General features: G+C 37.9%; 1 protein-coding gene across 1 annotated transcript in view; it reads left to right on the forward strand.

Annotated features, from left to right (window-relative positions):
- Positions 1–12,159: 12,159 nt before the first annotated feature.
- ABCA12 (ATP binding cassette subfamily A member 12) overlaps positions 12,160–14,485 on the forward strand; it is a 171,552-nt gene continuing 169,226 nt past the window's right edge. Inside the window, exon 1 of the mRNA XM_006778960.2 lies at positions 12,160–12,311. Coding sequence (XP_006779023.1) covers positions 12,243–12,311 — 69 coding nt within the window. The 5' untranslated portion in view covers positions 12,160–12,242. The remainder of the gene's footprint in view (positions 12,312–14,485) is intronic.

Consider the following 14,485-nt stretch of genomic DNA (forward strand, 5'->3'; position numbering starts at 1 on the left):
TTATTCATCCTGAAATTTGCAGTAATTGCTTGAAGCTTTTCCAGTTTTGCAGTCAGCAATATTATTTCATAAGAAGTAGTTGCCATTTTAAAAAAGTATTAAAAGCAAATGCCTTTTCCCCTTCAAGTATTTGTATGTAGGTGTAACTGTTTCAGAAACTTTTTAAAAATCAAGAGGTTAAAAAAAAAAAAGCAAGGTTAGTTTCCAAATATCTACAAAGTTCTGCTGGATTAAAATTTTTATTTGATACCAATTTCTTATGATTGATGAACATTTGCATATCATGAGATTATTGGGGCCCTGTGTCAGTCAGGGCTCCACCAGGAAGCAGACCTAACAAGAGATGTATATTAAGACATTTACTGCAAGAAATTGGCTTATGCAATTGTGGGGGCTGGCCAAGCTGAAAGCTGTAGCCCAAGACATCAGGAAGGGCAGGCTGTAAGTCTGTGGCTAATGCTGCTACCCCCAGGCTGAAACTCTTATCATGGAGGCCTCAGTTTCTCTCTCAAAGAGTTCCAACCTTTGAATCAGGCCCACCCAGATTATCCTATCTAATAAAGAAGGATTATGCACATTGCCACTTTTCAACAAAAGATGGCAGCTCCCACAGCCAATAAGGAGGGAATATGCAAATTGGCATGACAAAGATTGTGTTCCGCCTTGCCCTGGCTGCTCTGGGCCTCTGGGCAGTGGTGAAGGCGGACGGTGGCTCCGAGTCGAAGGGAAGGTGGAAAGGCGGCTCCGGCCCGAGCGAAGGCGGTGCCGGCAGCCAGGGCAAGGAAGGCCAATTCTTGCACGAATCTTCGTGCATTGGGCCTCTAGTCTAAAATAATTTCTTAAAACTGATTATGAACTTTAATCACACCTACAAAATATCTTTACAGAAATACTTAGCTTAGCCTTTTTTTTTTTAAAAAAAAATAAATCTTTATTTTTGAAAGTTACATATGTCCCCTTTTTTCCCCACTAACCCCCTCCCACTTTCTCCCACCCCCCTGCCCCAGGCCTTCACTACCCTATTGTCTATCAGGAGTGGGCAAACTTTTTGACTCAAGGGCCACAATGGGTTCTTAAACTGGATCGAAGGGCCAGAACAAAAGCATGGATGGAGTGTTTGCGTGAACTAATATAAATTCAAAGTAAGCATCATTACATAAAAGGGTAGGATCTTTTTTTTTCTTTTCTTTTAGTTTTATTAATTTCAAACGGGCCGGATCCGGCCCGCGGGCCGTAGTTTGCCCACAGCTGGTCTATGTCCATAGAGCTTAGCCTTTAAATGAATAACTGGGGACTTAAATGTAAGAAATGCATGTTCATACAAATCATACGTGATGATATTAATATCTTTTTTAAAAAAATTATTGATTTCAGAGAGGAAGGGAGAGGGAGAGAGAGATAGGAACATCAATGATGAAAGAGAATCATTGATTGGCTGCCTCTTGCATGCCCCCCATTGGGGATCGAGTCCATAACCCCGGCATGTGCCCTTGACCAGAATTGAACCTGGGATCCTTCAGTCCACAGGCTGATACTCTATCCATTGAGCCAAACCAGCTAGGGCATGATATTAATTTCTTTAAACTTTTGTTTGTTAATTCAGACTTTATATTTAACTAGAACCTTCTGAAGAGCAACTTTCTCTGAATTTAAAGTAAAACTAAGAAATTTCAATTTATACTTCGCTTTTAGAATATTATGAACAAGTCATTTACTGCTAATTTTTTCCTTCTGTACTAAAACTATACTATTTAATATATTTGTGTCCATTTTTTAATACTACTGTGAAAGTATCATTTCTGTATTAAACCCACCTTCTTTTTTCACTTTCTATAATTAAAATAGAATTTGCTTTGCTTCTCCATCTATATTATAAAAGGCCAGTGACCCATAACACCATAATGACCAAATGACTGTTCACCAGGAGGTGCATGGAGCACCTCTCAGGCTCCCCCACCCCACCCCCTACCTTCCCAGGGCACTGGCAGTGTCGGTGGAGCATTGCGGGGTGCCAGCAGCATCTGCAGAGTGTCACGGGGTGCTGGTAGCATCCGTGGAGTGTGCGAGGCATTGCGGAGCAGCACACATGGCCCCGATGGCAAGCTAGGCCTAGGGGGCCCTACATGCGCACGATTTAATCATGTGCTGGGCCTCTAGTATCATATTAATAATGTAAAATCAAGGCCTTAAGATATATTAAAAACCGAAGAAAAATTTAGTTATGAAATATCATTGCTACAGAGAAGTATTTTATAACTTGTAGAAGAATTTAACAATTCTTTTGAGTTTGAGTTACAATAGCAGATATGTAATAATGCTGTCATTTTCATATTAGAACAAGAAGACCTAGACAAGTTTATCAATTCACTGTTAATTGAACAATTGTACCACAGACGATTACTTGACACTTAATTGTTCATAAGGCGGTCATTCAAATGAAGCAGAATAAGCTCACTTTAATTTTCAAAGAGTATTATAAACATGAAAGCCCCAAAATGTTAAATCTTCAAAAAGAATTCAAAGGACCCTGAGAATATGTCATAGATCTCAAAGGGGTCTATACTTCTATTCAAACTGTCTTGGGCATAGAAAAAATAGAAATTCGTAATATTTCATATGTCCTGATAGGTAATTGAATATTGCTTCGAGTTTGAAATAATTGCTGTGGAGTTAATCTCATTATCTTCTTTGATTGTCATTGTTCTGGAGGTTCCAAGTGATCAAGCATCATTTTAGCCAGTAATAATAGTAATTAACTATAAGGAGTTGGTGAAATTTTTACTCCTTTAGGAGCTGCTGCCAGAGTTTCTTATGGAGAGAGAAAAGCCCTTATTCTAGTTACATATGAGCTTGGGTATAAATGCACCCCTTGGGTCTGGTGCTTAGGGGGTATAGAAGCTTTAGAGAAGGAGGCAGAACTACTCAACAAGAGAAAAGGAAAGGGATGTAATTGTCCCAGAATGAGAGGAGGAAGAATGGAGTAAAGAGAAGAAGGAGATGGGAAGGGAATAGGAAGAGGTTGAGCTGGAGAGATTGAGAGATCACACACTTACAATTTGTGACCCACTAAACTGCAGTAAGGGTAGGGCACTCACTAAAAACGTTGTGTACCTTTTTGTTTTTGTTTCCCTGTACACACCCCATGGGTTGAGTTTTTATCTGGGTTGTGTAGGGTATTAACTCAAGCCACATGACTAGACTTGAGAACTAAGGGACAGAGAAGCCTTAGCTAACATCCAGGTTGTTTACATTTGTTTGATCCTTTATTTTATTTCCCCTACAAATCTGTGGACTAAGCGTAACCACTTTTTAGGCAGAGCATTTGAGTCTCCACTCAAAACCAGCTTAACTGGGAAGCAACTGAATGGCCTCTATATCCATCTCCTCACTAGACTAATTCTGTTCTTTTCCTCAAACGCTGTGCTTCTTTGCTAGTCAAAACAAGTCTCCTATAAATAAGTTCTTGTATTGTTCTCTCCACTTAGAGTCAGTCGGTGTCTTCTCTATCAGTGATTTGACATTTCTCACATGGCCCCTAGTTTGAAGAGTGAAGTTGCTCTATCAAAATGGCATCTTGCCAGTGATCTCCTGAGGCTGCAGAATCACAGTGTCAACACAACTCCATTTCATGGGCTCTTTGTGCTACACAAAATGCTTGTTGTTTGCTCTGAGCAATGAACTTTCATTATTGAAGGTTGAAGATTTGAGAGTCGGGATGTAGGTGAGAATGGGATTATGGTTCCATAAAGAGCCTTATGGTAGGAAAGTTTGTGTAAGCCTCTTGGAGAGTTTTGAGCAAGGTTCTTCTTTATTATTCTTTATTATACTCTCTATATAGATTTACAACCAGTTTTCAAAACAATTCCATGATCCAGAGAGAACGCTAGAATAGTAGCAGAATGGGCATAATTAACTCCATTGCAGTCATTGAGATTGTTATTTTTAGATTGAGGTCTATTCGTTTTGTAGTACATGTGAGTGCTTAACCTTAAGAAGACAGTTAATGTGAAAACATAATAAAAATTACTGAATATGCAGTTCTTTAATTTAGAATGGTTTTGAATTTGTATGTTTAGAAAAATACTGTGGGTATAGCTATATGTTACAAAAAAATTTGGTTCAAAAGATCTGTCCAGTTCTCTGTAGCAAGACTTTACTGATATGGCCATATGTTCCATTTGTCACATGCTATCATTAAAGCACCCATTAAAATGCATGCCTGGAGGGCCAGATGTTTCATTTTTATTATACACCATTTTCTTCACATTCACAATCCATGTATGCTTATATAATAGCTAAAATTTTGTAAATGTTTCTTTACATACTTATGCATATGTTTTGTATCTCTAGTTACATGTTTGTAAAGAAGCATATATGGGCATATACCTATGTCTATATTAACACATATAAAAATGAATCTTTTTGAGTACAAACTTGTGAATTTATTTTACCCTATATGAAAATATATTATCTTGTTCTAAACCATCTGTCAGATACCAATATACAGGCAATTAGTTACCTCCTTCCATTTCTACTTGATATCTTTGCTTCTCCTTTGTTTCCAAATATTGCTGATGGGGGAGGGTGATGAAAGGGAAGTACCATTAAAGGGAGGCCATATGGAGGGTCACAGAAATAAAGATCTTAATTCCCTGGCCAACCAATGCTTTAATCCTCAGACTTTTCAGCTAAAATATTTTATATTATTGATTTGAATTGGAATCATTAACCAGTTCCTTTCCCCAGTCTTATGTTTTTTAAAGCCATTTAACATTAATAAACATAGAAAGCATGTAGAAAAATTGTGTGTTTCTCAACATTGAAGGGACAGATAACTGAGTCTTATTTTTCCTATACTGAAGGTTTGGAATTTCAAAATGCTAGGAATGATCATTTTCTAGCTTATTCAAGAGAAATCTATTTTCCTAACATAGTTTCTTTTCTGTTACATTCAAGGGAATGCATGCTGCCACATAAAATATAGAAAACTTTAATATTTGTGATATTCTTTTTGTAAATTTCTCTAGGAGCAGGCTGGTCACCAAAGACTAACACGCATGTAGAAATTGGTTATTGTATTTTTTCAATAAAGAAAAAATGATGTTAGATAAAAACAGACTTGACTTTTAAGCTGCTTTAGCTTTTATGGCAGAAAAGATATAATTTGAGATAAAACAACAGTATTACCCCCTGGCAATGGGCAAGGAGACACCTGTTGGTGGTGTTGCTCTTATATCAGTCAGGGGCAAAGCAGATGTACAGTCCTTGGTTCATCCTAGCTTGATGCCTGTGTTGGTGGCCAGAGCTGTTTCATGCCTGAGGCACATAAAAAAACAACAGTATTTTCATTTTTATTTTTTTCTCTAAACAGAGAATTAAAACTTAATTTTTTTCAGTCTTAATGGATTGGCCAAAAAAATACCAATTATTTCTTATTTCTCATTTCTAATTATAGCAACATATGTAGTAAAATTAATTAATTCAACATACTTTACTAGTTTAACCAAGGAAATTATTACTCATCCTGGGTGAGTGGGTGAGTAATTCTATGCAAGATTCTAAATCACCCTGAAATTCCCAGATTCACACAGCTCAATAGTAAGTAAGATAATCAGATAGTTTATCAAACTAGCTCATCTGACAAGACCATGTTGTTTGTGATGAAGCATTTTGTCATTCTATCTGTGTCAGTGTATCATCTGGAAGAGAAAAGCTGCCTTATAGTTGAGCTTGGAGTGAGTCTTATTGAAACCCCCTTAATATGTCTTACTTGGTTTTGTGAATCTTTACCAGTTGTTTCTTGACATAGTTCTTCTGTCTCCATCATTATTGGAGTGTCTCAGTGCTGATAAAGCACCTGAAAATCCTGAATCTGATACCTCCCTCACACCTACCTGCTTCATAGCATTGGCTATCACTACCTTCCATCAAAGGTGGATCTCAGGTAACAAGGTATTAGCAATCGGTGCCTCATTATTTTAAACCCTGGTGGAGCCCCACCCTTCTCATAAAAGAAGGATGCTGTTATTTTTACTATGAGTTAGCTTCAGTTTCCCAACTTCTTGCACATTTCCACCTGCTTCAATGCATACACTTGCCATGTTTTCTTATCCATACTTGTTATATGAGGTCCTATTGAAGAACAGGCTTTGCAGATATAGAGACCAGGGTTCAAATCACTGTTCCGACAATTCATTAGCTCTGTGAACTGGGGAAGCTACTCTACCTATGCTCCCTTATCTGTAGAGCATAGATAATAATATTGACCTCACAGGTTTATCATATAGATTAGATCCTGTGTGTAATGAGCATCCAATAATACCTTAATGTAAAAATCAATTAATCATGGGGGTGGGGGAGTAGGTTTCACCGATGCTATGGATGAAAACCAGTTTGAAGGTGAAAAGTAAATTTGTGGCTCTGGTTACCGTTAAATATCTTAAACTATTTCATTTCACCATTAACTTAATTCCACATTACTTTTCATTCAAATAGAGGTTTCAGGTGTAAAACTGAACCTCTCATCTTACTAGTATTTTCATCTCATAGCACCATTTCTATATTGCTCTATCTATCTCTTTAGATGAGTTGCCAGATCCAAATCCTCAGTATGGCATCCTCTGGTCTTTATCATTACGGGCTCTAACTCTTCCAACTTTATCTTTTACTACCAAATCAACACTTAGATCTAGTCAGGCCAAATTTCTCACCATTCTGTAGGGATATAGAATTAATCCCCAACTCTTACTGTTTCATAAGGCATGGTCCTTGTCTTCAGTAGCTCAGAGTGTAGACAGCAAGACAAACTGAATATCATAGTAACAAGTAAGAAGTTGACTGTGAACAGAGATCCAGAGTAAAACAGGTGAAGAGATGATTAATTCAGCCAGGGGTGGAGGTGTGGTGGGTGGGAATGCTGGGAAAGGCTTCAGACAGGAAGTAATATTGGAGTCATTCATTTAAGAATGAGCACGATTTCATTTTGGGCAGAGGGAGCAGCATGACGAAAGCCTGAAAGTAAATATCGTCATCCAAAGCACTACAGCAGATGGTGGGAGAGATGGCTGAGAGTGAGACACACCTGATGAAGATGGCAAGGGCCAGGATAGGATGCTTTTTGGTCATCTACCAAGAAACCTAAAAACAGCAGCCTTCCTTTTCCTGAATTCCTGGTACATTTATTCTTTGTGCCCTTATTTTGGTAATAAATTTTCATTATAAATAAATGTCTATAACTGATTTATAGACTCCAAGAGAACCAGAAGACCCCTGAAGTCATTTACTTTTCTTCTCAGCCCTTCCCACAACAAACAGTTGGATTGGAGGTAGCAGGATTGGAAGTAGCAGAGCACAGAGATGAGAATAATAGATTTAGGGTTTGAGTTCCAACTCTGCTGTTGTCATTGTCCTCACTTCTAACTGGGTGAACTTAGGCAAGTTATGTCACCTCTCTGAATGTCACATTTTTCCTTTGGAAATGGGGATTAGACCAGTTTCTACACAATATGCCTCCTGTGATGATTCAATAAATGCTTAACAAATGCTTGCTACTCAGTTATTCAATAAGCACTAATGAACCACCTACTAAAGGTAATACCTGTGCTAGATTCCTACTATACAGTGATGAATTAGACAGGACAGGAGCATTATAGTCCAGTATTTATTATTATTACCATTATTAATATAGGTCTCTCATAAATACTATTAAAATAAATCAACATGTCTCAGCTACATCAATATCCTGTTCATGTTTGGACCAATTCCCTCTTGCCCTGGTTCTGGAGTATACTATATAGTAGTTGACAGACAAAAACTGCCACATCTAATGCTCATGGAGCCCACCAATTACACAGTTGTGCAGTCTTGGCTGAGCCATCATTCTGTGCAGTTTCAGTAGGTGAAGTTACCATGGAGGTAATCTTAGATAAGACCAAAACTAATTCTTGGCATGCATGGCTCTGTCAAATTTAGGCTGGTTGAACTATTTTTCTCCAAAACTTATGATTACTAACGTTTCAGAATGCAGAAGGCTGGAATACTGGGATTACCGTATTTGCCGGCGTATAAGACGATTTTTTGGCCCTGAAAAATATGCCTCCAAGTGGGGGGTCGTCTTATACGCCAAGCACACCTCAGATAGACTGCCCATAGTGTTTGCCCTGTGCCATAGTGGCCTCCCGATGCCCGCAGCTATATTTTGTTTTAAATGTTGGTCAAGTGAGTGCATAAAAGCAAACTGCCTAAGTTCTGGTAGATGTTCTTGTTAATAAAGGGATGAACCTATTGATCACCAAGAAGTAGAGTCACCAGCAGCAGAGAAAAGGAGTGCCAGCCGATACTAAGGACTAAGACTTGGAAGTCATCCTAAAGGAAATGTGGGACTGCTGGCTGCTGGGGGCTGATTCCAGCAGGTCATAAATGCAAGAAGTTCATCCAAAGGTTGGTGGACCTTGAGGCTTCGGCAGAGCTGAAGACACATATTATTGCCTGCTGGAATCGCTGAAAGTATTTCCCCAAACCTAAAGATTTGCATATATTATTATCTGCTACCTGACAGCAGAAGGCAGTTTCCCCAACCTGACAATACCTACTGTATACCAAACCTTACCTTTGATATGTATATCTGCTTTGCTTTAGGGCAGTTTGTGTTAATAAAAAGCTAGGGGTCCAGAGATTCAGAGAACTTGGTTACTGAAGCTAGGTCTCTTCTGGCTCCCCAAAATGCCTTCCAAATTTATATTTCATGTCTAGTCTCTTTATTAATTTACTCGCAGTCCTTCTCCAGATTCCTGAACCCATCTAGATGCCAAGAAACACCCCAGCAGCTGGCCTCTGGCAGAAAGGCTGGAATGCCTGAGGAGTGTGGTAGATCACCATAGTCCTGCTAAACAGGATAATTTAACTTCTTGGTACACCTATAATAATAAAGTCTGTAAGCAGTTTCTTGGTAAATGTATTCTTTCATGGGTTATATTATTATAATTTGCCTTTGTTCACTTTCTGCTCAGTTTAGCTTTTTACTATTTAAAAGACATTTTTCAGTCGCTGTGTGTCCTTGGAACAGCTTATTTCTGGTTACAAAATTGTTCTCTCTTTCCTCAAGAGGAAATTTTATGATACCTGCCAATAGCACCTCAATCTACAATCAAGAATGGGCACAAAATTATATCTTACTCTGTGAAAAAAAATGTTTTACTGTCTTTAATTTCCTTCCACATTCTCTCTCCCATTTCATTTTGGTTGATTTAATAATTACTTCAAGTTCTCTTATGATCAATGATTATAATTCCTGATTTATGTAAGCTATAGTTCCCAAGATTATTGTTAGCTAACACCTTTCTACAATGAAATCTTAAAAGATGTTTTTAAAATAAAAATTTAAAAGAAATTTGAAAACCTTAAAAAAGATATTAGAAGCAGATATGGTCAATATAGATGCCAAGATATAGAAAAGTACAAAAACCATATGATATCACTCATATATGGGGCAAAACAGAAAGCAACAAACAAAACAACCTCATTGACACAGACAACAGTATGGTGGTTACTAGAAGGAAGGCGGGCTGGTGGGACAATGAAGAAGGTAAACAAGGTCAGATATATGGAAGGAGACTAGACTTTGAGTAGTGAGCACACAATGCAATGTATAGATGATGTATTATAGAATTGAACACCTGAAACTTATATAATGTTATTAACCAGTTACCCCAATACATTTAATTTAAAAATATAGTTATTCAGAATAGGGCAAAATTTGGATGTATGATTTCCTATGTACCCCAACTTAAACTACTTTGAATTATATTTTGTGAAAGATTACTCCAGTCCCCAAGGAAGTGTGCATGACATTGTATGCCTGCAATTATAAAGGAATACCTCGATACATTAACCACCTAATGTATAATTGTGAAATTATTTTGAAGAAATATATCTGGGAATCATGAGATGTAATAAAATATATTATCTTCATCAGAAAATTTGAGATCATAGACGAAGATATCCAGGGAGAGGACAGCCGGAGAGAAACATCTCTCACCAAAATGAAACAAAACCAACAAAACAACTCCATGATTATACTGGAGAAGTGATGAGCAACTCCTGGGAGAAACTATTTGGAACTTTTTGAATTGACCTCTCACCTGCATCAGTCATGTGGTGAGTCAATACTTTTAACCTGAAGTAACCTGACTGAATAAAGTGACTCTTTCCAGATAATGGACCTAGACACATAGAGTCACATTTCAAATCCCACCTGTCTTCACAACTGAACAATGTTTATTTGTGAACCAGACTCCTGGTGAATTCTAGATTGTGACAGATGGCAGAGAAAAAATATTGGGAAGCAGGAGTTCAAGTCTTCGGTGAAGCCTGAGAAAGCCACCTGAATCTTGACACTACATTTCAGGAGTGGTGAGGGAAAGTAGAATCTCTGAGACCATCGGCTGTCTGAAGAACCCCTTGTCTTTCACCTTGTCCAGAAATAATTAAAGGGTCAAATCTTGATATTTAGGACTGACTGCCTCGTGAGGATTGGATTCTTCACAATAGGGGCACAGCCAAAGTGATGCAATGGGCATATGCCAGCATGGCTCCACTTAGCCCCAGGCTGGCTGTCATCATCCTCACAGAGTTGGCATGGGGACCAGGAAGGGGAGCACTTGCTCCAGGTGTGAAGGGAGAGCTCAGACACTGTTTTAACTGATTTCACAAACAGAGAAATGGAAAAGCATGAATATTGAAAGAGACCTTAACCAGCCTGGGCTTAAACAGCCTATTCAATTAAATTCAGAGTGATTATTGATCACTGATCATGCATGAAGTACTGTTTTATAAAATAGTCTAGGCTCTTAAAGAATTTGCAATTTAGTAGGAAAAATAAGATAGACAAAAATAGCAATGAAGCAAAAACGTAAGTCCCTTGTGATAGATATAAATAAAGAATTATGCTGGATTCAAAGGCAGGAGAGAAGACATCTTATGCAGTATATCTAAAAAAAGCTTCATGGAAGATGTCAACCTGGGAATAATTTTGGGAGGTAGGAGCTTAGAGAGGGAAAAGTGCATCTCAGGTGAGGGACCAGAAAGCACAGGTTATGTTTGCATATTGTAATATATACCAGTTTGGCAAGTGGTCAAGCATTTGGAAGAGACTATTGGAAGATGAGATTGGAAAACTGGCTGGAGCCAGATGGCGGAAGCATTGAGTACCTGAGGGAATGTTGTCATTAAGGTGTGTAAGCAAGGTTACTTCTTCATTATATATATATACCCTTAAATCACAATCAAAATTACTTGCTTGCCTATGTTTCCTTTAACTATGAAAGCCTGATTATGAAAGCTTTCCTGTAATGTATTTATGAATCCACACCTCCAAAATAAGGAATCTATTGCATATTATTTATGTCCCCTATTGCTACCTTTTATTCTCTGCATTTGCCTAACCTAGTAAATTGTGATGGAAGGTAGGACCTAGCCAACATAGTCACTTCCCCTCAAATCAAAACATTCAACTCAAGTTTAGAATGAACATAAAACTTTCTCTATATATCTAGTGATGAGCTAAGGTTCAGAGCTTTTTAGCTGAGCTCTGGTCTTACTGACTTAAAACAGCTTAACGACACTGTAAATATTACTAGTATAAGAGTCACTGGGCTAGAGTTTGTAAAATGCTCCTCACGCCCTGCCTGGCTCTGCTGGAGTAGGCACTATGTAGTAAAGAAGGCGAGAGAATGTAGGACAAGTCTTACTGGCCTGGCAAGGGTCCCACCTAATTCCTCATGACGTGTTCAGTGCAGGTGACACCTCCTCGAAGGTGTGGATAGGCAGCTAATTTCATGGAGAGTAGGAGGTTCAGCTCTCTTTTTTTTTTTTTCTCCTTCACAGTGGGGCATTATCTGAATGGTATTCATTCTCTCTGAGTCTGGACTTCACGCAACAAGCAGCAACTGGAGGTTATTTTACTATAAGCAGAAACCACTGAAAGATACTGGTCTGGGTCCTTATTTGAGAGGAAGAGTTGGTTGAGAAGTGCTCCTGGGTCAAGAATTAAGCCAATCGTTGCACAGGAGAATAACATCCGTGGCAGAGAACATCTGTGGGTTTCTTACCCCAGTCGACACGGAAGCTATGCCGTGAAAAGACTTCTGGCCCATTGACACACAAGTTGGACCAATTCTTTTTTGTTTGTTTTTGAGGAGTGGAGGAAAAAAATAAAAAAATATATTGTTTGGGGTGTTTGAAGGATGGCCTCCCAGTTTCACCAGCTTCGGATCCTGGTCTGGAAGAACTGGCTAGGTGTCAAAAGGCAGCCGGTGAGTACAAATGAGGCTGGGGAGCTCTGGGGTGACGCTGCAGGCAATCCTGAAATGTGATGATGCTAATGAAGGAAAAAGAAAAGAGTTTTCATTTAATTTTTAAAGCAGGAAATAAGATATTTAGAAATCATTCCTGCATCTGTCTTCTAGCTAAAGGCATGAGTCTAAACTTGCCTTTCAGTAAATTAAAAGAGTAAACCACGATATGCCTTGGGCAAAGAAAAGGATGCGGCTTGTTACTGGCTGGATTGGAACTAGTGTTGAATTCTAAGTTTCTGGCCAAGATGCTTTAAAATTTTTAAAAATAAATTTAGTTATAAATGAGATGGTGAAATGTATGAGATGAAAGGTACAATAAATGGGAGAGAAATGTATTTGAAAACCAAAAGCATAGAAATCTTGGTTGAAAAGTAAGATATAAAAAGGAAATAGTTTGAAGGCTGTTGGTATAAAAAAACTTCCAAGATATTTTAGTAATCTAAAAATTATTTACTTGAAATGCTAACCAAGGTCCAATGTATGTGCTATGTTTTCAGAGTATTATGTTGCTCATTGCAACATCTTTTTTTGTTGCATGTTTGCCTTTCAAATTACAAAGCCAGCTATTAGATCTACACCAGATAGGGTCTTGGTAGATTGAAAAAGGAATTGGCTTCTATGAGTTACCACGTATTCAGAAGCATGTTTGAAAACCAGAGAAATTCAGCAAGGCACTATACACACTTCATTTTAGAGTGGCGATTCCCAGCCTTAAATGAATAATATAAATATTATGCAAATTGTATGCGTCATAGAAACCAACATTTTATCTATGCAACTTATCTCATTCTAGGTTTGCTTATAGTGCCTGACCCCTTACTTAAGTGTTCTGATATGTAGATTAAGAGGGAGAAGTAAATGTTCTCTCACCTTTGTGAATTTGGTGGGTGGGATTTTAAATCCTAAGGCATTATGTGATTGTATGGATGTGGGTTTGGACATAAATTTTAAGTCATTACTATTTTTATTTCGCTTTTATTTTTACTGAAAAAAAGAAAATACAAAGTAAAATTTCCCATAATACCCCATGGTAGGTTCTGTGTGGAATTCAGCAGGTTAGAGTCTGGGTAGGTGGTTATGGTCAAAAGACAAGAGTTGGGTTCTTGGTTTTGCTCCTTACCAGCTACAAGACGTGAGTAGAATATCACAATTTGAGCACTGGCTTTCCCAAGGGCATGAGATCTACCGTGTCTATCTCATAGGGTGAGAACCAAATGTACTAATGATTTTTTACAGAGAGGAAGGGAAAGAGAGACAGAAACATTGATGAGAGAGAAACATCAATCAGTTGCCTTCTGCACAGGCACATGCCCTTGACTGGAATCGAACCCGGGACCTTTCAGTCCGTAGGCTGATGCTCTATCCACTGAGCCAAACTGGTTTTGGCAAATGTACTAATGTATTTCAAATTGCTTTATAAATGGTGGCAAACACTTGGCAAATAGGTTATAGAAAAATTGGGGCAATTGGGACAAATATATTTTATTTGACATAATGATGAAAGGAAATCCAGGAGAAGGGATTATGAGAGAAAAAAAGAAATTTATATACAGTAAAGTTCTTAAGTGATGAAAACTCAATAGTTAAAAATAAAAGCATAGAGGAAGAGAACAAAATGATAAACAAAATGCTGAAGTTATATATTTTCCTTACAACTACATTTTATCTAAAAATTTTTAAAATTCTGAGGCCCTGGTCACGTGGCTCAGTTGTTTGGAGCATCATCCCATATACCAAAAGGTTGTGGGTTTGATTCCCTGTTGGGCGCATACTGGAGGCAGTCAATCTCTCTCTCTCCCCCTTCCTCTCTCTAAAAAAGGAATCTATAAAAAATATCCTCAAGTGAGGACTAAAAGAAACCCATAAAACCCTCAGGTGAATAAAATATATCATTGAGAAATTTTAACCTTAGAAACTTTAATAAGTTTCTCCCTCATCTATAACATAGCTGGTATATCAATTTTCCACTTTGGAATTTTTCTCTATTTTAGTCAATTTCTGCTGGACATGGCATATTTAGAGGGGATAGAAGTTAGGGGTTCTAAAATATTTTCGATATAATGCCTTATATTATTCCTCTTTAGCCAAAATCCCTAAAAAGACCCTGTTAATTATACTTTTGCCTAGGGAAA

This window comes from Myotis davidii, unplaced genomic scaffold (assembly GCF_000327345.1).
Source record: "Myotis davidii unplaced genomic scaffold, ASM32734v1 scaffold268, whole genome shotgun sequence".
Lineage (NCBI taxonomy): Eukaryota > Metazoa > Chordata > Mammalia > Chiroptera > Vespertilionidae > Myotis > Myotis davidii.